At 40.1% G+C, this 23,854-nt stretch overlaps 2 protein-coding genes across 11 annotated transcripts; one reads left to right on the top strand and one right to left on the bottom strand.

The window, feature by feature from the left end:
- Positions 1-446: 446 nt before the first annotated feature.
- On the bottom strand, positions 447-17,059 carry LOC107218292 (hillarin). 8 transcript variants are annotated; one of them, XM_015656123.2, is made up of 12 exons: positions 16,932-17,059; positions 13,792-14,267; positions 13,163-13,499; positions 4,994-5,110; positions 4,676-4,905; positions 4,296-4,539; positions 3,603-3,829; positions 3,217-3,438; positions 2,947-3,096; positions 2,398-2,587; positions 1,959-2,216; positions 447-1,859 (listed from the first exon to the last, which is right to left on the bottom strand). In XM_015656123.2, the coding sequence occupies exons 2-12, from the start codon at positions 14,133-14,135 to the stop codon at positions 1,554-1,556; spliced, it is 2,625 nt and encodes an 874-aa protein (XP_015511609.1). In that variant the 5' UTR covers positions 14,136-14,267; positions 16,932-17,059; the 3' UTR covers positions 447-1,553. The 8 variants fall into 8 exon arrangements, with proteins under 8 accessions (XP_015511609.1, XP_015511606.1, XP_046600689.1 ...); XM_015656120.2 differs by having other exon boundaries at positions 13,792-14,282; positions 16,684-17,055; XM_046744733.1 differs by having other exon boundaries at positions 13,163-13,391; positions 13,792-14,282; positions 16,684-17,055.
- Positions 17,060-20,382: 3,323 nt separating this feature from the next.
- Positions 20,383-22,863, top strand: LOC107218296 (cyclin-Q). Of its 3 annotated transcripts, none has more exons than XM_046744748.1 (7): positions 20,404-20,422; positions 20,537-20,742; positions 20,931-21,064; positions 21,305-21,402; positions 21,500-21,718; positions 21,800-22,030; positions 22,424-22,863. In XM_046744748.1, the coding sequence occupies exons 2-7, from the start codon at positions 20,705-20,707 to the stop codon at positions 22,517-22,519; spliced, it is 816 nt and encodes a 271-aa protein (XP_046600704.1). In that variant the 5' UTR covers positions 20,404-20,422; positions 20,537-20,704; the 3' UTR covers positions 22,520-22,863. The 3 variants fall into 3 exon arrangements, with proteins under 3 accessions (XP_015511613.1, XP_046600704.1, XP_046600703.1); XM_046744747.1 differs by lacking the exon at positions 20,404-20,422 and adding an exon at positions 20,435-20,451; XM_015656127.2 differs by having other exon boundaries at positions 20,383-20,742.
- The last annotated feature ends 991 nt before the right edge of the window (positions 22,864-23,854 follow it).

Here is a 23,854-nt window from a genome sequence, read left to right as displayed (position 1 = left end):
CCCCGAATTGCCTATAATTAGGGAACCCTTGTTGCACACCTACGAAAACGCATGTTGTGCTGCGGACAGATGATTAGTTGAAAAAAATTCTGAATATATAATCAGTGCGTCGAATTATTTACGAAGTCTTGACTTGGTGAAATTATTTAATGATACATTTTATAAGATATGCAGAAGTAAACGAATAGGATTAGTGTGTTTTACGTAACGCACATAGTAATATCCGTATGCGTAGGGGGTAAGGCGGGCAAAATGACCGACCCCCGCCCCCGAAAATTATTCAACTTTTTTCGAAATTAACAAATATTACAAATTTATTTATTTACTTGCATCATTCGGTTAAAATATTTCAGTTAAAATAAAAATGATAACCATTACCCTCGAACAAAATGATGACTATTTATTACGACTTCAATGCGCGAGTGTAATGAAGAGGCGTTTGAAAATATATTTGATCAATTTATTAAATATGCAGAGTTATAATTTTATATTGCATTATGCATACGTGCGTGGCAGAGTACAACGCTTCAGAGTTATTTACATTTTACTATCAAATATAGAACTAATAAAGCAGATGTATAGTATGGTGTCATTATTCACCTGAGTCTGCAAATATCTACGTAAAATACACGTAAATTATTATTTTCGTCAAGTTCTACTCTACTCTACGATATATTTATCAATTTATTTCTTTATATATTCGCTGTTATTAACGAATGTGATTAGTCGTTCTTTATCTTAGCTGCTATAATATTCAAATTAATTATACACCGCTGTTCGATAATTAGCACCGGGATCAACATTTCATCATCTCTTTTGAATTGCACGTATTTAATTATAAAAATATCTCTCTAGAGTGTATCGTAATTATCGTCTTTTCTTCGAATTAACCCTTTTCGGAACAGGTCTGCGGAATGATATAATAATTATAATTATATATTCGAACATCTACCATACGTGTTATCATGATCATATAATATATTTATATATACTTTATATCCTGAGCATTAAATTAAATCTTTATTATGTACATTATATACTATATGTATTATAATCTAGCACCTTCAACGTGATTATATATATATGTGTATATATTTATATAGGTGTATTATAAATATGTTTAAATAATTATTACGTGTTAACGCGTAAAAGTTAATAACAATCGATGTATAAAATATTTATAAATGAATATCTATCTTCTTGATAGATATTATACGTACTCATTTATAAACGTAATTTGTGTAAAAAATATAAATATTATTAGAATTTTATATATAAAAAAGCTACTCTTATATTGCGTGTATTACATGTGCTCTAATTATTTGTGTATATATTAAATATTTTTGTCTTCGCGGCATCTACGTGATAATAGTAGACATGTGTAATAAGTAAATCTGATAGCTTATACGTGTCAAAAATGAATGAGAAAGAAAATGAAGAATGAAAAATGATAATCATAAGTCTTATTTCAATCTTCAGAGAAATCGGATTCTTCCTGTAAGTCGTGATGTTTTTCGTCTAATTGTTTTTTTATTTTCACTCTAGCAGCGCGTTCAGTTTCTCTTGCTCGAATTGATAAGGTATTTACAGCAGTGAGTGAGAAGGTGTTTTTCTCCACCGAGTTCGTGATATGGAGAGGAGGCGAGTTCCCTCGTGTAAATATCGAGACCATACTGTCCCTCCTCGGGGAAATTGATGACGAATGTTACAACGTCGTTGTCAGCGACCGAGTGCGATACGTATTTAGAAAGTCGTTTTTCCTCGATACCGTTTTTATGCAGAGTGGCCATAAAGTCGGTGAGCGCCCTCGACATCCGGAATTGTATTTCGAGTTCCCGGCCCGCGAATACGAGCGCTTCCTGATTGAGGAAAAAATAAATGGAAGGAAAACGTCGAGAGTCAGAACCTTGCTTATCTTCGACAGATCGAGTGCAAATCGAACAAGTGTTTATTCTCACCTGATGCGTGATTGGTACAAGGCCGAAGAGCCTCGTCGCTTTTGTCGGACCCCATTCGCCGCTTGCACAATCAGGCAGAGGCACCATGACGGTTTGGAGCTCCTCGCAGGCGATTTTGAACTTGCAAACGCTCTTGAATTTCATCGGCTCTCCGGTTAAGTACTCCTTGGGCGTAACTGCGTTCGCGAATATGTCCAATAAAAAGGCACCGGAACACGGTGCGTGGACCCGGAATGCCACCACGTTACCAACCACGGACTTGAATCAGATATATACGGAATTTTTCAAATTGGTCAAAGACTGGTAATCGTTGGCTCTAATTAAATCATTGAAACTATTTTTTTGTTGAATATTTAAGTCAACGGTCACAAGTCTGACAGTTTAAATGAGATTTTACGCACTTTTCAAGGCTAAGTCTTGTGCACAATGCATCGATTACCTGCATCACGAATCGCTTCAACGATATGCCGTCGTATCCGTCGCCGTCACTGTCGTAGAATTTCAAATTGTAGTGAAATATCAGGGAGGACTGCATGTGCGCGGGCATCGCTATTCTCACTGTTGCGGCTCCCGTCGAATCTGTGTACATCACTGCCTTCGTATCCGCGTCAGGAAAGTATAGTCCGTACCTAAGCCAGGATGGGTGAAAAATGATTATAAAAATTTTTTACATGACGCGAATATGTTTTACGCGTATTTTCATACGTGTTTTCCATACACAAAGTATGTACCCGTTTCTCTGACTAGGTTTCCATCGGAGGGTTAGAGTCGGGTTAGGTTCAAAGTGGAGCGAATGAGAAGTGAGATTTGAAAAGAAATTACGGTCGTCTTCCTCAATCTCAATTCTCAATGGCTCGAATTACATAGTCTATAACGGTAGAGTGAGTTTGCGAATGCACATGCGTGGAGTATAGAAAACTGTCCTGCGCGAATGTGCTGTCTAGCTCTTTCTAGATCTTTTTGCAGTAGTAATGATAGTTTGTTTCACCTGAAGAACAACGATCTGACGAACGGCAGCTCCTCGAAATCTTTCAGTGAAATTGGCTGCTTCAAAAGCTGCCAATCCTCTTGCAATGGGAAAAATTCGTAAATGAATTCCCGCGGGTCAGTGAGGAAGTAGTGATCGTCGTACTCGTACCTAAAAATTATCGAATGTTACTTTCAAACCAGTCAATGAAGGTACCGCTCTCTATTTTGAATTCCTTCTATTCCCGCTTGACGCGAAGGGAACAGAGCAATCCAAAAGCGAAATGAATACCTGAGACTGTCGCTCTTAGCTTTGGTCTGTCCAGGGCGAGGAACTTCCTTAGCATTGACAAGGTGTCGGGCCCCCCAGTTGCACTGCACGAATCTCCAGGCTCCCGCAACGTAAACGGCGTTCCAACTGTTTCTGAATCGGTTATCCTCAAATCGAACGCCCGGTTGATAACCGGCAGATTTGCTGTATCCCTTTATCACGACGCAGTGAAGTCCGGCGTAACTGACATTAAGGGAGTAGAATTAAACGTCGACGATTTTTTGAATCGAGTTGATTCTTCTCTCTGTTCAGGAAATTACTTCTAAGAAACTAGCGAGCGAGCTTTTCATTTTCAATGAATCAACAATTCGAAAATCAAAAACTTGATATCCGCTCCTAATTATTACCTGCACAATCGTTTGAACAAGACGTGATAGCTTTCAGTTCCATGTTTGATGCCCCTCAGTAAACCCATCGGCGTGTCACCCCTCAGGTTTTCGTCGAACTGCATCGTGTTCAAATTTTTCACCGTTATCCACCTGAATATTGTCCGCGCTTTTTCAATGTCCGAACCGCATCGGCTCACCAGCTGTCTGACAAGGTCTGTAAAAGTTTTCTGATCCTCCTGGGCGACCTGCGGAACAACGATTAATCGTAGGAAATTCTCAATTATAAATTCATTCTTAACTAGATAAAAATTTTCTTTTCATTTCCCGGTTTGTTATCTGAATTTCGACCAATTGTCCAATGGGATTAGTCGCATCAGCCGATAATTAGAGGCTATTGGTTACCCGGTACTATTTTCGTCTAGTTCCCGATGTGGCACGATTATTTTTTTTTTTTTACCCTTAGCTGGCAGCGGGGGTCTTTCAGGATACAGTGCCTTTCTATCAATCTAAAGAACGACTATTTATTTACGATATTTTTAAAATTAAAGTTGTTGATGACAAAATAAACTAGTTAAAAATATTCTATAGATACAAGGGAATACTAGTAAATTGATTCAGGTTTTTCAAATAACAATCACGTTGAAAAAATATTATAGACCCACCTTGCCAGCGGAAGGTTAATTAGAATAATTTCGATGGGCGTAATCTTACCGATATCGCGATTTGGTCCATGTCCGCAAATTCGAGGGGATCATTGTATATGTGATACTTGGCCAAGGTCGGGGGTTGCGGGGGCGGTGCACGTGACGGATAAGGGGGCGGCGGTGCCTCCTGGGCATAACCGTCGCCCTCGTCTAGGTAGAGGCTCTCTTGGAGCATGTATTCGCTCCGTGCTTCGTTTATCAGCTCGAGCATCTCGGAGCTTTGTTTTTCAACCAGAGCCGCCGTTGCTGCCCTGAAACGGGAAATACTTTTGGTTAAAGGAGACACGAGAAACGATATGAAATGGGAAATTGCAGATCGTGTCAATTTTTCTCAATTTTTTCCCTCGATTGAATCCCCCGGTGGATTCGTTAATTCAAAAAACGCACCTTTCGTGCTCCAACATTTTGCGCGTGAGGCTCTCCTTCTTCTTGTCCCTCCTAAGGGTCATATTCTTTTCAAGATCTTCTTTTTCCTGCTGAAAAAGGTGGTTCCGACCCCTACCTCCACCTCCACCGCCTCCTCCGCCTCCGCCGATGCCACCGCCGCCGCCTCCGCCTCCACTTCTGTCGCGTTCCCATCTTGCGGAAAGTCTTTCCAACTCCTTTTCCCACTCATCCTAAGGCGATACAGAAAAATACAATTTTGATAAATACTTAACTGTCGTTTCTTCAATTTCTTCTTTTAAAAAGTAGAATATATCTTACTCGAAATTCTTCCCGGATGCGCCGATCTTCTTCTTCCCGATGGTGGGCGAATTTACGGTAAAGATCATCCTCCTCCTTGCGATGCTTCATCTCAAGACGAGTCTGCTCATCTCGGTCCTGTGAATAATGAAAGAAATTGTAAGAACATGCCGATCATGCCTATAAGATCTCTGTTTTTGGTTTGTGTTTAAATCTTTCGAACTTGGGTTGTTCGATTGATTTGTCTCATTATTTCTTCACGAATTTGTTCCTTGTTCAATACCACTTACTTCCAAAACGGACCACAAATGTGCAATATACATCAATACGCGTTATTTTGAAGAAAATAATGACGCCTAGGATTAGGCAATCTCATTTTTATTTTTTTATTTTTTTTGTGTAAGTAGTATTGCGGGGTTCGAAGTGGTGTGATTTGGGTTGCCCGTCAGCAGGCGATTATTAATTTTTCAGAAAATTTCTCCGTGTCATACATAAATAATCGGATAAATAGGAAATCTTAACATTAGCAACAGCCGTGATGGAAGCAACGATAAATATCGTCGCGTATGTCGTAGATGTGCATTGATTGCGTGATATTAATTAAAAGACATCCAAAAACGGGCATGACGAGACGACATTGCCTGTTCCGATCCCCACCGAGTTTAGGTCCGTGACGTTACACGAACATCTGTCTACCTGTGTATATACGTACACGTATGAACATCCCAGCGAGTGATGACGTTGTAAAAGCAAAAGCCTGGCGAACCATATAAAGGCGAACTTGTGCTCGCGAGTCGAGATATCTCGACGTGGGAAGCTGCCGGTCGTTATACCTACACGCCTCGCTTATCTGCCTACGCAGACGTGTAAGTGTATCAGAATCGCGAAGGACGATTTGCGCCGAGATTTTGATTCGCCAAATTTCGCTTGATAAATAGTGATTTTTTTTTTATCCCTTTCTGGAAAATATTTGTTCCCCGCTGGTCCACAGTTTTTCGCCATTCCCTTGAATAAAGTTTGCAAATCATGCTGTCGAGATGTTAATTAATCTGCAACGAGCTTCAAGGGGAGAGCACGAAATTCGAAATTTTGTTGTCTCCATTCAAATCTTCTCCATGCATGCAATTCTCCTCAATGATTTCTTTCACGTGGGTGCAATATTATGCAAAGGCGCAATGCCTCTACCTACACCCTACACGCACACTGTCGCATTCCACTTGTTAACATGATACATTATACACAGGCGTACAACCTGCATAAGACGATGTGAATTATTGCAATACATGCTGCAAGGACGCTCGTAAATTACGTTCTCCATAATCTGGCACGCTGCTATTGCTGATTCTTGTCCCGATTCCAAATGCTGCTGCTGCTGCTATTGCGGCTTCTCTAAGCCTGACTCGTTTATGTACGTTGCATACATACGTATAATTATACTCGGATTTTATTATCGTTAATTTTAAGAGTAAAGCGAGAAACGTGCAATGAATTTTTTAACAAGCCTGAAAAAAAAAGTTCTTGAGGATGGAGGTGTAATTGTTAAAATGCGGAAGACCAGAATTCGGAAGCGTGTCGTGTTTTCGTGTCTACATTTCTCATATCTTCGACAAGATCGACTGCATACTTTCACGGTAAAATTGTTGCAATTTTGCAATACTCATTATTATTATTTCCCCAATTTTCTCTTTCAGTTAAAATGAAAAAAGACTATTGTAGAATCAAAATTTCATCACCACTAATATCGGAAGTTGCAAAAATAATTTTCCAGTTAAACGAAGAGCCGATTCCATCCTTTTCTTTTCCTCAATCCTAATATTTGACTTTAGTTCGCGATGCGAACGGACGAGCCAAATACAAAGACCCGGGGTCTGCATCAACGGCTGCAGGTATGGCCGTACAACGTGTATTACGTGGTACTTCGAGACTCCGCAGGTATCTCGGAATGTCCCCGATATCGAAGACACCGCGAAGGCTGTGGCCGACGTGCTTCGAGCCCTTGCATAATACCGGCGTAAAAGTCCCGTTTGAGGTGGGGATGTTGCCAGCTTTATACACATTAAGATGCCGAGACTGCAACAGATGCCCAGGATATTCTGTCCCAGCTGCAGTATTTCGTATTTTCCTCTTTCTTTTTATTTTTTTCTTCCTGCACGTGTGTGATAGCCTACTTTTTACGACAACTATTTTCGCTTACTTTGACGATCCTCGATGAAAAATCGTCTTCCGTATCATCGTGTAAGACACTGTCTTACGAAAACTCGGCGCTGCCGCTACGCGGCGCTTTTTTCTCACAGACCAAAGCCGAGAGCGAATAGCGGAATTTAGCCAGCGAGGAAACTCGGTAGCAAATTTCGGCCCCGAGCGGGAGTTTTGAATATTGACCGAAAGTCACATCCAGGGTCGTGACGACGATTTCATTGATGTTTAAGGCTGATTTATCAGGTACAGTATGGATATGTTATAACGGGTAGTAAGAGAGGAGAAGGAGAAGAAGGAGGAGGAACGAAGAGGCTGGGCTCAGGTTGACGTGAGTTAGTGAGTAGAAAGTGTGCTGGAATGCAGGTTGTCGATGAGTGGCCATTTACACAAGTATAACGCACACGTGCCTGCGGTGTATTTATGTATTCATATACCTGTGTGTATAATTTGTACACGCACGTAGCGCGGACAGGTTGGTACAACTCGGCGCCTTTACCTCCTCAACACGTCTGTTCGCGGCTCTATAGCCTCTCCTTATCTCCGGCTCACAGTTCAACAATCGCAATTACAATTACGATTATACAATTGACCGGCGTGAACTGGCGCGTGGTAACAAAAATGCGTGCAGAGAATTTGGGAAAGCGCGTCAAAGTAAAAAAGTGTCACTCTCAAGGATGAAAACATTTTTTCCACGATAAATATATTCCTCGTTATCGCGCGTACCTAATAAAATAATGATTAAGTTTAGTTTACGAATGGAAGGTATTAATGTACAGGTATTTACATATTGCACGCATGACGTAGACGTGTTTGCTGAGTATGTACGTACATACCTATAACTATGTGTTCAAAAGCCAATTTACACTCTTGCAAGAAACTAACTGTAATCCGAAAAATATACGGGATCGACTCCCGCACATATATGTATCAGAGATATGTATATATATATATATATATATATATATATTATATATATGTGATGCCGATAATTGTACCCGTACTCAGAGGCAGGTGTACCGCAGAGTGCGTGTAAAGCTGGATCCGTGATGCGTCATTATTATATTGTTGTTATATCGTCGTAATTTGAGGTGAAGAATTCCTTTTATTCAATAATTGTATTGAAATTTGGCCCGATTTTTACCCGAAACGAGCTGTGTGTAACGTACGTAAATACATTCGTGTGTACAACGACGAATTTTTGCGCGCCCCGCAGGTTCTTTTCATCGTCCGCTTGACCGCGTGCAACGAAAGTTGACCCAGTTACGTGTAAATATACGTATCACATGGACGTGTAAGCGATACGCATACCTGTACACCCGAGCGTTTGACGTATGGGAAAATGTCTGTGCAAAGCACGAGACGCGAGGTAGTTAAATCCGGAAGATTCGAAAATACCGCGCGCGCGCGCGCGTTTCTAAGACCGATGGAATAAATTTGAATGTACCATTTTTATTTCAATATTCCAATTCGCGCTACGTCGAAAAATAATACAAAATAGAGTGAAGAAAAAAAAAAAATTGCTAGTTTACAGATCGAGGCGTGGAAGAAAGAGAAATAGAAATAGAAATAGAAAAAGAGAAGGAAAAGGCTCGTCGAGATGACGAAGGTGAACCGGTTGAACGAACCGCGTTGCGGGGCGTGCCGTATGAAGTGTATGTAAGATGTATACGTACACATGTACGTACAAGCGAGAACACGAGCTGAGCAAACTTGTATATGTGCAAAAAAAAAAAAAAACAAATGAAAGAAAAGGAAAATGGTCAAGAAAAAAGCAATCGCTATGTGGACTTATATGTGTGTAACACAACTGCACAGGTTGTAAGAGCACACAAGGATTTCTATAAAACTTTCAGACTTTCTTTCATCATCCTCGTTTCAACTGGCTTCGACTGCAATATTCCACCTCACCCTTAATTCCTCATTCCGCATTGAGGGCAAGACACGAGTACTTGCGTGCCAAATTTTCAGCAATTTCAATTTTTTTTTTTTTCGTGTCTATGTTTGAAATTCTTACTTAAATTATCGACATCGTTGTAAAAAATTTACTAAAACGAAACTACGAAAATGCAGGCTATGAATTGAAGATGCAACAGTCGCGATTACTAAGCCAGTAGTAAATCAATAGAATACCTATACATGTCTTGTAATGAGAGTGACGAATTCCGCATGGAAAAATGAAGGTGATCTCGTGTCTCGGTTCTCGTTTTTTCCAATAATGAAAAAAGAAAAGGAACAAGAGCGGAGATGAAACTATCGAAAATAAATGATAGCTTTTACCGGATGGGAGGTATCAGGTATCAGGTATCCGCGCCTGCGGATAGGCAACCGGGCGTAAGATTTTCGTTCCAGAAATGGCAAATTGTAACTCTGCTTGCCTATCCGCAGGCGCCGAGGTGGTTTGTTTCCACGTTTAGGCCCGGTAAGTTGCAACTAGATAAAATAATGGCAAATTTCGAGTAAATTCGAGAATCACACACGTACGATCGCGTCGTCGTATTAAATTATTCGATGTTATAACGTATAATACGGATTTCAAAAATTCGTATCACATTTGAATTTTTCTATCCCGATAAATGCGTAATTAGCGAAGAAGACGAAGAATAAAATTATACGGGTATAGAGATGAAAAATAAAGAATGGAAGAAACGAAAGAGAGATATAACCGTAAAAATAATGGATTATTAGATCGTGGCGGTGTTTCGCCGCGTTACGGTCTGCCGGAGTGGAACACTCGCGTGCATTCTCTGCAGCTATAAGTACACCTCTTCTAAACTCTATCGCTATGCGACAGTCCGTAATAATATATATTTACCAAGATATCGTGTCGTAATTTTCTCATTTATTTTACTTCCCTATATCTTCCCCATTTCTCTGATTTTCTTATCCAATTCAATTCTAAAATCGAAGTGAAAATAATTTATCACATCGTCGATTATTATACCGTTATGAATATACTTGTATGCTGCATACCCTGAATCCATATTGATATGCTACGGTGTACCATATACCGTGTAATGTGAAATTGGCGTATAGACTGCGTATAGAAACGTATGTTTTAACGAGCGATTCGTGGAGATAATTAATTTAATAGCTTTTATACAATTAAGCAAATACACCAACGACGTGTGTAACATGCACATTATATGTATATATGTATATCCTCTGTGAATTTGCCGTAAATCTGCAGGACGTGGGAGTTTCGGTCCGTCATAGAATCGTGTGTTTGTATAAAAGAACGGCGCAAAAGTACCGCTGCCGGCCCAGGCTTAACACAATAACAATAATACTCATATCAACGACAATATTGTCAAAACAGTTTCGTACGCAGATTGTTACGAAATTTTCCGCGCAGACGTCATAGGTGGTATAATATTCAACGATCAATTTATCGATACGAACGTGCAAATTATTCCCGCTGAACGTATATTTGAAAAAAAAAACACCTTAATCAATCGGGATTAAAATACTTTGAAGAGAGAGAAAAAAAGAAACGCAAATTGGAGGAAATAATAAAGGCGAATTGTCACGGCTGTTATCTTATTGTTATTGTTGTTGCTGTTGTTGTTGTTATTATATTTATTGTAGAAAAGTCGATGCGAACGCGTTGCAATTATACAACGAAAAATAGAACGCAGTGGGTATAGCAGGCGGACGTTCGGATACCTGTCGGTCAAGGTTCCATTTGCTACCTTGAATTTTTCGACCCACTGTAGATATAATACAATTTGCAGATACACAGACGTAACATGTACGTCTCATTCGCACGGTTTACCGAATTATTACGTAACTCGAGTTCCGGATTTGCAACAGGCAGATAGTGGAGTGTATTTGTAGTACAGTGCGGTGGAAAATTTGTGGTTAAAAACGTGTTAAAAAAAGGGGGAAAAAAAACGAAGTGGAAGTAGAAAATAATCGATCTATCATTGAAAGGTGAATTAAGTGGGAAAAAATGAATAAATAAATTTAAAAATAATATTAGTCAACATTCGTACGACACGTTTGCGTGTGTACATCGATTAACGATTCGACACGCGGGTCGACGAGTCGATACGCATTCGGCATTTTGTTTGTAAGAGTTGAATTAATGGGTATGCGATATGCATATATAATGCGTGCAGAGGTGGTGATGTGACAACTGTATTAAACGTGTGTATGCACGTATCGCGTAGTTTTTAGTTTACTGGGTTTCTGGATTTAGGACAGAACGTTAACTTTCGTTCGTCCGATTCTAACCGCAGTCGATTAACTTGTAGCCATTATTACATAGTAATTCCTCGATCGCAGACATTGTCGATTTGTTTTTAAATATCTATGAAAAACACTCAACTGCACACCTTTGAACGTTGCATAAAATCGAAGGGAATCTTACATAATCCACCCATTATATACGCTGTAAATGTGTGTAACATTGTACATGTTACATATGCGGCCGTCTCTTCATTCGCGAATTGTTTCTCCATACACTGTACATTTATCGTATATGTATACGTGTACGGAGAAGTTGGCGACGAATCGCGGGGAATTACGCAACGAAAAATTCGTCGTCAATTTGCGGTGAAGGCATATATTTTTTGTCATATCCAAACTCAATCTCCGTACAAGGTTGAAAATAAATTTGCTTAAAACCTGATTTTTTATTTTCATTCTGTTCCCTCACTTCGAATGCAAATTACAATACTTTTTCTGATTTTGATATTCCGATCTTCGTAATCGCCGCACCGGGTGATACAAGCAATTCGTATATCCAACCGATTAAACGATAGCGAAATAATATCCAACGCGTACGGTGTAACGTAGGCAGTTATAATAGTTGCAGCTGTCGGAATTAGTTGCTGGGAAATAAGGATGAGGAAGAAGAAGAAGAGTCGCTCTGCTCTCACGGGCTTTCCGCTTATAAGCGATACACGTACGTACCCCCGTCTGTGCATGTACATAGATTAATATACGTACATGGGCTACATATGTGGATAACCGGAAGTGCAGCGAACCGCGGTACCCTTTTACAGCTATATACACCGTTAATGTGGTCTTTTATTTTAATATGTGTTTTATACCCTGGGTATAGCACACCCGCGTATAATATTACAGGGTCGTACCGTTTGATATTTTACTATCGCGGTGATAGAAACAACAACGATAACAATAACAATAATAATAATAACGGTAATGGCGCGCCGCGTTAAAATCTCTAAACATATAAAACAAATAAAACAACCTCGATGTGAGGAAAAAAATGAAAATGACATAAAAAGAAAAAAAAAAAACAAACAACCTCAGTCATAGTCTTGGAATCCGCTAAGGTGTCGAGAGACTGCGTGATTTCCATTTCGTATATAGCGTTAACAAGGCCGCGAGGTATTATAATCATTTAGGTGTCGAAAATGTCAAATTCTCTACTGCGATATAAATAAACCGGCTGGATTAATATTTAGTCCCTCGCGGTATATTCTTGTGATACACGAACGTAGAAAAATGCTCAGCGAGACGAGACCAGAATTTTACACGCAGCTATACGAACCGCTGCCGGCTGCGGCCCAATTGATGCCAAAAAAACTTTCACCCGATGGATCGGATGTATATAATATATAATCTCCTACAGACTCGTCATCGGCGATCGCCTGTGTGATTTGAATCTTTTATAAATCTACGATCTATCGCGCTTAGGCTAGAATTTCAATATCGCTGAATTCCGTTCGAAAATAAGACGTCGTTCGTACAGCTTGCGGCGTAATTTTCAATATGCATTATCTATTTACCATCGTTCCTTCGACCGGTTGTTGTCCAACGAAAATATACATCACACCGGATGAGGTTTCGTTGAAACGAAACGCCTAACCGCTCGCGAGCAGGCAACCCGAACGACAACCCCTCGGAAATTGCGTTACTTGGGTTACCTGCTCGCTGGCGGGTAAGCGTTAATAAATAATTAGAATAAAAAAACACCGATTTGTTCTTAGGCTCAAGGAAATCTGTAAACATTGAAAAACTCACCAGATAGTAGTCGATCGGTTTCTCCCTCGCCTTGCTGTACCCCTTTTGAAGTTCGGTCTGTTTGAGGGCGTGGGCGATGTGTAACGCGCTCGCGTCAAACCTTCCATACTGATAGCCGTCACCGCCGTAATTGTTATTGTGATTATAGGGCGAGTGATTGCCACCAGTCCCAGCACCGCTGATTCCAGAATTATTGTGGTAATGCGAGTCTACCGCGGATCTGTGCGAGCTGGAATTTATCGGCGTCGGTGAACCGTGACCGTTCAAATGTCTACCCTGGTTATAATGATGGTTGTGCAAATGATGATTCGACGGCGAATCTACCACGTGGTCGTACCTGTGACAAAGAGGCACAAAAAAAAAAAAGAAAAAAAAACCCCCCCCAGAGAGAATCAATATTAGTCGCGGTTTTCCAACTCCGATTGTTATTTTTTTTTTTTTTAATATCTTTGGATAAAAATATCGTCACGCAAGGCCCAAAAGGTACGAGACCCAAAACATATGGGGCCCCGGACGTATAAGGCCCAAAAAAAAAAAAAAAATTGGGCACAATTCTCACGCGGAAAGGGAAAATCAACGTTTGAGATGAAAAACAGGAGGGTTAGTTCGAAACTGGTTTGGCACCTTACCCGGGGGGATAAACGCCTCGAGGAGAAGGCCCGCCGGCGCGTATTTGTTCATTGACGTATCCGCTGCGTGGTACGTTAAGGGCGCTCCTTATGCCGACGCTGGATCCGTCGAGGGTGCCTGGCCCAGGTTTCGGGACGTGACTGCTGCAGTAAACTTCCTTGTCGTTTATGGTGTGCTGGTTGTTGTAGTACGTTTTAAGCGTCAATTTTGTACCGCATACCGCGCACTTGAAACAACCGGCGTGAAAAAATGTGAAATCCTTCAACGGACCGACTCTGTCCACCTGGTAAACCGTCTGAGCGCATCGCAGACACGTGCTTTCGTAAAAATTTGGACGGTACATGACGCAGGTGTTTGTTACGTTTTATCACTTCACCCTGAAGTAGTTTATGTTTTCCCTTGGTTTTTCAATATTTATTCCGTTTCTCTTCAACACCCGACCAGTTTCGGATTATTGGGTTATACGTGTACCTAACTGTAATTAATCAGTCTGTGTAAAAGAAAGCACAAGAAATTATTAACAAAAAGAAAAAAAACACGTCCTCGCACACCGCACTATTATACGTATATGTGTGGAAAAAAAAAAAAAAATGTTACAAATGTAGATTTATTTTTCGACAACTGTATTATTATAACGTTTACATTGTTAATTATAACCTTAATTTAGTTCTGATATTTATTTTGCAATTTCTTTTCTCGTCTCTTTTGCATCGTCGATTTTCTAGTACTTTTTTTTTGGTACTTCCAACAGTTTTGTTACAACATAAAGTACCGCAGTCGGTATAAAAACTGATATTTTAATTCTTTACGCGTTTGTGGCAATAAGTAAATACACGAATGAGTAAATTGCGTTAGTTAGGTAAGATAATCAATTTTCTATCCGTTTAATTAACGCCAATAGTCGTAAGCGTTCAAGGTGGGTATAATATAATATAGACCGGAAGTCCAAAGAACCTGAACTATCATCTTGCATTATCTATATATAAGTACGTGCAGAGTCCTCCGTGTAATTAAAATAACAATCTTTCACGCGGTAGCGATAAATTGTATTTATGATTTTCCGTTACCACTTAATCCTATTTTCTTTTCATCATTATTACCATACGTACTTTGCGTGCCTATAAATTGCTTTCCGAAGTAACAAGCTACGCGAATAATGAAAAATAATTCACGCATACGTCGAAAATATGTATAATAGAATATCTCCGCGAGCCGAGTCCGCGGTGTCGTCGTCGGATTTACACGCGTTGAAATCACCATCTCGCAAGTGCTATTTAAGATGAAGCGTGTCATCCCGCATGCACGCGAATTCTCGAATCCTCTGGAGGTAGGCACATACCTACATCACGCACATGCGCGGAATACAATCGCGTGAATCGTATCCTCGACACTTCCTTCTGCAATTACATATTAATATACACGTATATGCGTGCGAGCGTGTGTCGTACATAACCGAGGATTGGAGTCAGTGGATCGCGAGAAGCGTCGCGGCGTTCGTCGCTTTCAAGGCGGTGTGCCTGTAACTTTGTACGTACGTCTATTTAAGGGTGTGTGTGTGGGTGTGTGTTTGTGCACGTATGCACGTATTCACCCACCTACATGTGTGATACGGGAATGAACGCGGTTCACCTTGAGATAACTCACAAGCAGAGGCTATGGATCCATGGGTTACCTGTACGTGCACGTTTGATGCCGTGACTGTATGGATGTAACAACGACGGATATGGAGCTGAATGGACGCAGACCGAGATTAATTTATGACGAGAAAAAAATCGTCTAATTATAATGTAAGAAAAGCTACGGATACTTGCTGTATAAATTATCGTCAAGTTCATGATTCAGAGACGGTGAGACGAAAAGATTGTGAAAATAGATTAAGATGCAAAGAGCATCGACGAGACTGAACCCAAAATGTTTTTCAACTTAATTTTGTCATTTACAGCACTGAGTCTCATAGAAAATACATCTGCAATACTTTCATAAATAAACCACGCGAGCAACGAGTATTTATTGTAGGTATATATATTCTCTCAGATAGAGAAATCAGTCCGTTCGGTTTTCACTTATTTTTATTACCGTAGAGCAAGATCTGCTTCACAGACGTGAGCGGCGGATCGAGAGTTGTATACAAGAATTAGGTATAACGTTATACAAATATATATATACATATACCTATATATAACATTGCGAACGGTACTTAACAACTGTTCAAACCGTTGTCATGCAGTGTTAATTGATCATCATTACACCTAATACACACCGTGCGCAGCATAATAATAAGATATAATTTTGTAAGATTCTAGATTTGCAATTATTGTAAAAAATTGTGCAGGGGCACTTTATATGCACTTTAAATTGCCAAATTTTCCTACTAATCTGATGAAAAATAGAAAAAAAAAAAAAAAATTTTCTCTTACCGCATGTGTAGGTAGAATTTTGTTTCAATCATAAAGTAAATTTACCCTGCATGTGTAATATGTTCACGAGTAAATTCGTGCGAATTTTCCATCGATATTATAGATTGCATTGTGCGTGCAACAAGGCGTTGAAATCTCAAGCGCTGCGGTAATACGATGCAAAAGGTTCGTAGCAGCTGTTAATAATAGTTACATTTACGTGTCGTTACGTCAAAAAATAACATTTCTATTCACCATTAAACATCGCGTAGTTGAGAACACTGCTGAACAATCTCGATCCCGATCCAGAATCAATCTATCGACGCATAGATCATTCCTAATTTTATTTCAATATTTCTTAAGAATCAACTTCTTGTTTGTATGCAAATCGAAATTATACTTCCTGATTACATACAAAATTGACGATTATATACGCATACATATTGTTCAGATATCACACGTGAGTATAACGTGTATATTGATATTGAGATATACCTGCAGCACCTGGGTAAACTAGCGTTGGTTCAAACAACGTTAAAAAGAAGAAAGAAGACGAAGAATAAACAAAAAATTAACAACAATAAGATGAAACACGACGGCGCCGCACTACTGTTATTACTTTTAAGATTTTTTTTCTGCTTGTTTTTATTTCTTAGTTTTTTTCCTTCACGCAACAAACATTATACGTCAACACGCTCCACCGATATTATACATTGATATTACAAAACAAGTGTACGATTTACCTCCAACCGATAATTAATGCATTATTGCACGCACTTCACTGCAGGCAAAACACACAAGTTGAAATAATAAACGCACCAGCTTCCGCGAAGCGTGTCAACGCGATGGGAACCGGATTGGTACTAACACCTGCTGTTTCCTCCTCGTTCGACGCTGCCGATCGGAAACACTCTGGGAGCAGCTCGGTCGGCCATTTTGGTCGCGGTGCGCATGCGCGATTCTCGTTTGTTCCGCGCTGCCCGCGGGCGGAATCGTTCGTCACCGTATAGTATACCCTGAGGCCCATGAGGCCCATGATGGCCCATGAGTATCCCGCACACCTGCGGCGTGCGCGTTCGCCTTCCAACATGCACACACACCTCGAACGCTTGCGTCGCATCTACCTGCCTTGTTGTCGGTATCGTACCTCCTCTACCTACAGGTAGAACCCCGGATGATCCTCGTTGCTGCACTCGGCTTTTAATGGCCGTCCGACGAGAGACCGCGCGGCTACCGCGTTATACAGAATTGTATATAATCCACTTTTCGCGCCATTCACTTGTCGGTTTGAAAATAAAAATAAAGAGCAATTTCTCTTCCCGAACCTGACAATCGCGGATAAATTCTTGGCTTGTTAATGATATATGCTGGTTCTCTTTGGAATCGAGGGATAGCTTTTTTTTTTTTGTTTCAATCGAGAAAGAGAAAGATGGAGAGAAAAAAAAAATTAAAAGTCGGAGACAGAAAGGTCGAGGGAAAAAGTGGCCCAATTGACAAAGAAAGCCCGATATATACACATACTGTACACACCTGTACGTGAGAACCAGTATTTCCTTATTAACAATCAGACACGTTCGTACCAGCTGTGTACAGAGGTATGTCTGTGTATTCTGTATACATACACTCGTATCTCCGTTCATCGGAAACTCCTAAATTCCCAGCACGCGTGGGTGTTCTACTTTTTCTTCTCTCGCTCATTTTTTCTTTTCTCATTCCAATTCTGATGCAGTTTTATCCATTTCTCTTCCCTTTTCTTCTTCTTCTTCTTCTTCTTCTTCCTCTCCTTCTTCTTCTTCTTCTTCTGCTGCTGCTGCTGCTGCGGCTGTCCAGATTATTTACGGTCAGCTGCGGATATCCTGTTAAGACCGAATCCTTATAGTTACGTTCTCCTCTGCAAAGTGTGTTACGCGGGAAAAATGAATTCATTTTTGTCTCTTCTGACACTTTTCGGTAATAATTTTTCGTCTTTATTCAACGCCTCCAGAGCAGGTGGGTGTGACAGAGTCGTTTACCTGCAGTTACGTCGGCAACCTCCTGACCTTACTTACACCGATGTCGAATGATATTCACCGCTGACAGCACCCACACGCGATCCGTATGCACAGACGGAATGCCTGGTCGTTTTAAGCGATAGCTGATCCGGCTCCGCTCCGCATTGTTTCTGATGTCTGAAGGAACTTAACGTCTCGTCGCATGTTCACTTTCAGTCGGACTGATTTACATTTTCAGGAAGTTATCACTGTAAGACAATACTTATCAGAAACAGCGTGTTGCACAAATGCGAACAATCGTTAAAGATTTGCGAAATTCATATGCAGATGAATCGCTTTCGCAATCTAGCATTCAACGTCTCGCTTCCTTCTCTCTCGCAACACGTGATGTTTCCTTCCTTTTTTTTTTTTTATTTCAATCATTCCAGAGAGACAATTGTCCTGCCGCAAGAAGGTATTCGGGTTCCTTCCTGCGGCGCATAAAGCCGCAGGCCGTATCACCGGGTCAATCAAGTGAGCGTACGTGCGTAAACACGTGTAACATGCGTGTACTGTGTTGTATGCGTATGCGCGTGTATACGAGATACAAGATTCCCCTGCAGGAGTATGATATGCCTGATGAATACGAAGAACGGGAGTCGGCGTGTCGTGTACCTTACTCGAGTGTCGTGGCATAGTTTTACGCTGCAAGCCGCCTCGCAGACGATTCCGATACCCCGGATTTCCAATTAGCATACTCCTTTGAATTCGTCGGGCGAAACGATCGCCTACCGCCTATAGACTGCCCGTAATAAATGCCCCGATTCGCTGCCATTATATGCGACGACGATTGCGTTCCTTCTAGAACTAGGCTCGTCCTTTACCTGTACTTATTTATTAAGCCAAATTATGTAAATGACGTGCAATGTATGCAACGCTGAGGAATCAGATGTAACATACATTGCATCCTACTAAGAAACCTAGCAATGTAATTACTGAACTCCTGTCTGTAGGTTTGGTCGATATGATATTCAGATTGAAAAGAATAATAACTTAATAAGTAAATGAAAATAATAACAGTAGGTATATAAACTTCAGAGTACAGTTTGTCGGTGCATTCGCAATTAAGTGCCTAGTCATATACCTATGTTTAAAAAGAATCGACCACATATCCTTGTTTGATGGAATAATTATACAACACTTTTTACCAATTTTTTTTTCATTATCATATGACAGATTTTTTAAGTCCACTGATTAATTATTGAATTCTGCTAAGGCTACAACGTAGGCACTTTTTTTTTCATCAGAATTTTAGATATCTTGGGTACTCAATTGACTTGTTCCTTGTAATAACATTATAAGTATACGTAGTTTTTTTTTTTTTTGTTAGCAGTAAATTAGCGAACAAATTAACAAACGTTTGATGAAAACTTTGTGGATGATTCGTTATATCCCGTTTACGGGTCGCAAATATATACTTGCCACCTATCCGTGTGCGTGGCATCTCTGGTATAAAGGCCCACACGAATCTACGTATTTGGTTTCTAATGAATTCGCGGGAAGAGATAGTAGGCGAGTGAAAATCGGAAGGACTTAAGAACGGTCGTAAATTTACATGACTCCCCGTCTTGTAAGCATGACTGTATTGAATGTATTCTATTTTTACGGTTAAATGTGAACTGCCGCACAGCCCACATACCTAAGCGACATTGCATGTTTCGCGTGTAGGAGGAGACGAGAGGCTTCGTGCCATATAAGTCAATCCACGTTCTAAGAGTTTGAATTTTTTGCGTCTAAATACATGCGTGCAATTAGTATATCACGCTTTAAGAATACACTTAGAGAAGAGCCACGTTGACTTGTGCCTCATTTTTCAAACTACGCCTGCTATTTGAGACCAAATGGAGCCTTGATTTTACCGCACGAGCGTTTTGACGTAATGTTGGGGTTGCCAAATGGGCTGATTATCGTAAAGCAGGTTTAACTGGGATTTGTGGATGATTATTATTTCCGCTTATAGGCAAACAAGAATCGTTATCAGCAGGTACATTATATTATCAAATTCTAGGCGTTGAGTCGGTATTCTGAGGCAAGATGTAGATAAACAAAATTCTCAACAAATTTTTGAAAATCAAATACCGCTTCACCGAAACTATATAAGGTTCAGCGTCGTAACTCTGGTTGCATAACGTTAGGCACCTTTTCTACGGAGCTTCTTATTTCGTTAAGACAGTTAACTGTTTTGTATTTTTTCTAGTATCAAGGTAACAAAATTATTTAATGGGGAGAATTGGTGTGTAAGAATATAGAATTAATTTGTGTGAATTTTGACCAATTTTGTATAAGTATTAGAATAATTCTACTGCAGAATTTTGCAGTTTGTTCCGGACGTAGTGAGACTCAAAATCAGTGTAAACAACGCTGAACGAAAATTAAGCCGGCTCGTTGTTTGATTGATCGTCATTCTTCGGCGTGGTTTCGGTGATTTTAAAGCAAGCGTATCCGTAGAAACTCGATAAATAAAAAGCAGTAATTGAGATCGAACGATGAATCCGACGGAGCCAACGAGCAACGAAACTCTGAGGTGAGAATAAAATGCGCGTAAGAGTGAAATTTTTGATGCTCCGAAAAGGACGCCTAACCTCAATGCTAAAGAATTTCAGTTACCGAAAATCGAAACCCAGTCCCGCCCCTTGTTTGCTTAGTGATTTCTCCCAGGCAACCCAATAATTGTTGTTCCTTATATTTTTTGCTCTGTTTCTGGTTACGCAGCTCAAAAATGAAAGATGTTATAGACGTACTTGCCATGCAGCGAGAGAAAAGGAATTCTCTACAGAAAAGTATCATCGTTGACTATACAAAGGCCAACGACAGCTTCACCGCTTCCAGGTTCATCTTCGAATGTGGTTAGTCGTCCTCCCTCAATGATTTTGCTCAATTTTTCTTAAAACTATTCTCATTCGGACCTGAGAATTTGTGTGAATTGACGCTGCGTAGTTTCATCTTCGACCATGTTTTCTGATGTTTTACCAAGTTCTGTATCTATGGCAGAAAATTGTATTAGTCTTCGTGTTCTCTACGTGTCTCTTGAGCACAAGTTATAAACCAGCCAAACTAACTGACGTCTGCTACTCTAATCACTTTAGGATTCAAATTGGATGCCCACCCGCTGACGATAGCAACCGCGGCTACGCTGTATCACAGATTCTTCAAAGAGGGTGATCAGGAAGGTTATGATTGCTACGTAAGTGCTGTCATTTCTTTTTCTCTCAAAATCGAACAAACAAGAACACTCGTCTTGCAACGAGCTGTAATAAATTGAAGAAACCATTTCTGTACAGCTGATAGCGGCGACCTGTCTTTACCTGGCTGGCAAAGTCAAAGACAACCCACTAAAGATCCGTGACGTTATGAACGTTGCCCACAATACCTTGCATCGAGGTTCTCAACCACTTGAATTAGGGGACCAGTACTGGAGTATGCGAGATGCAATTGTACAGGCTGAGCTACTGATCATGAGGATGCTCAAGTTCCAAGTTACGCCTGAACATCCACACAGGGTAGATATCTGAATGTAATCAGGGATGAGTTGTAGCTTTGTTTCGACATTGAAGCTGAGACATTGGTCGTTTCTTTTTCAGTACATGTTGCATTACCTGAGGTCTCTCCAGGCGTGGTTCGGCGAAGAGGAATGGTCAAAGTATCCTGTCGCAAGAACAAGCATGGCGCTATTACAAGACTTTCACCACTCCACTGCCATACTCGATTATCCCCCAAACTTGATCGCCATTGCCTGTATTAACTTGACTCTCCAGATATACGGGGTCGTCGTGCCATTAATGGATGAGTGCGATCAGCAGCCCTGGTTTAATGTGAGTAATATCAAAACTAAATGAATTTGGGTCTGTGGTTTTTCGAGATTTTATGATACTCAGTTGTCAAGTTTGGATTAAAAAATTCGTCGAGATATTCGTTAGGTTTGAAAACTCGTCGCTAAGTAGGGAAGCAAAATGAACAGCTTCGGTTCAGAGATTTTGATTATACCGAGTTTTACTCAAATTGATCTCCTCGGCATTGTTACATTGATTTCTTGAATTGCAATTAAGTCACTTGATAGCTTAATTTTTCCGATTCAGAGTTGTCAGAGTCCCTGAAGAATGCAATCTCGTATTTGTCTCTTTCTTTTCTTTCATTACCTAACCTGATATAACCTACAAATTTGAAATGTCCAGGTAAAAGAGTCTCGTAATATCGTGTTTTGACAGGTATTCTGCAAGGAGCTCACCAGGGAAAAGTTGTGGGAAATAATGGAAAAGATCATGGCTGCGTATGACGAAGAACCGGAGACTCGAGATAATTGACAATTAATGCTCACCGAGAAGGGTAACGAAGTCGTCGAATGATGACAATGATAATGACATCAACAAATTTCTTGAGTTGTTAAGCAATTAATAAAACACTACATAAATAATGATTTGCTATCAGTGTCACACACCAGCGAGACAATTTTTACCTGACAATGCGTTATAACGACAATTTCAAGTGCGATTCTTGCTAATAAGTGTGAATAAACAACACTTGATAATACGTAAAGTGAATTCTGTGTCAGTATTCTGTCCAACAACAACTGTTCAACAATATGAATTCCTATCCTAGTCCTTTGATAGCAAACGCTATGTAAGTTTAAAACGCCTGAACCAAATTAAAATTGATATTAACACTTTCTGTTTTTTTTTGTTCTAATTTTTTTCCTTCTTTCAATTTATAAATAAGGATGTTGTGCTTCTGTAATTCCCTAATACCCGAGTATGTATTTTCAGTCACAAAAGTGTTTTTCTTCATATTAATTATCATGTCAGTGATATCATACCTTAAAAATACATCTTTCTGCATCGAATCAAAAACATCAATAACTCGCAGGCAGGAAGTCAACACCGCTTTGAATTCAAATGTTTAATTCCGTTTGTAGATATTCTGAAGAGTGGTTCCGAAATTTGTCGGGTTTGTGTTGAAGAGATTTGTAATACTCGTAAAAACATAAATTACATAAGCTGTAATTTCGTTCATTCGCTAAAACGCATTTAAGTTCGTTTAAATATAGAGTGCAGGCTAGCCTATAATATACGTGATGAAAACAAAGTTTCCTCGAATATCGATATCGACATTATTGTTTCAATAATGCGCTGCATTTCGGCAGGCTCTGTGACGTCACGATTAAACAATCGCGAATCGGTCTAACCGCCATTTGTAAACAACGACGTTCGCGGACGCTCTTCGGATCGCCGTTTGCCGTGAGTCTAATATTCTTGTAATATTCTTGCATTAGAATTGTTTTAGAAGTATACATTATATCCGAGTGTACGCTAGCCTGTAATGTACGTGATAAAAAGAAGGTTTCCTCTCATATCGATATCGATATTACAGTTTCAACAATGCGCTGCATTTTGGCAGGCTCTGTGACGTCACGATTAAACAATCGCGAACCGATCCAGCCGCCATTTGTAAATAACGACGTTCGCGAACGTTCTTCGGATCGGCCGTTTGTCGTGCGAGTAATATTCTTTAATTAGAATCATGTTCGAACGTTAAACAATCGTACTAACGCGCGATCAATCAATATATTCGTTCGTAAAGCTTCGTGCCACAATAGCAGCGAACATAAGTATCGCCGGTCGGCCGGTTAGCCGTGATGTCGC

This window comes from Neodiprion lecontei, chromosome 7, assembly GCF_021901455.1.
Source record: "Neodiprion lecontei isolate iyNeoLeco1 chromosome 7, iyNeoLeco1.1, whole genome shotgun sequence".
Classification (NCBI taxonomy): Eukaryota; Metazoa; Arthropoda; class Insecta; order Hymenoptera; family Diprionidae; genus Neodiprion; species Neodiprion lecontei.
The sequence above is the reverse complement of the archived record's forward strand: the minus strand, read 5'-3'. Positions and strand labels throughout refer to the sequence as shown.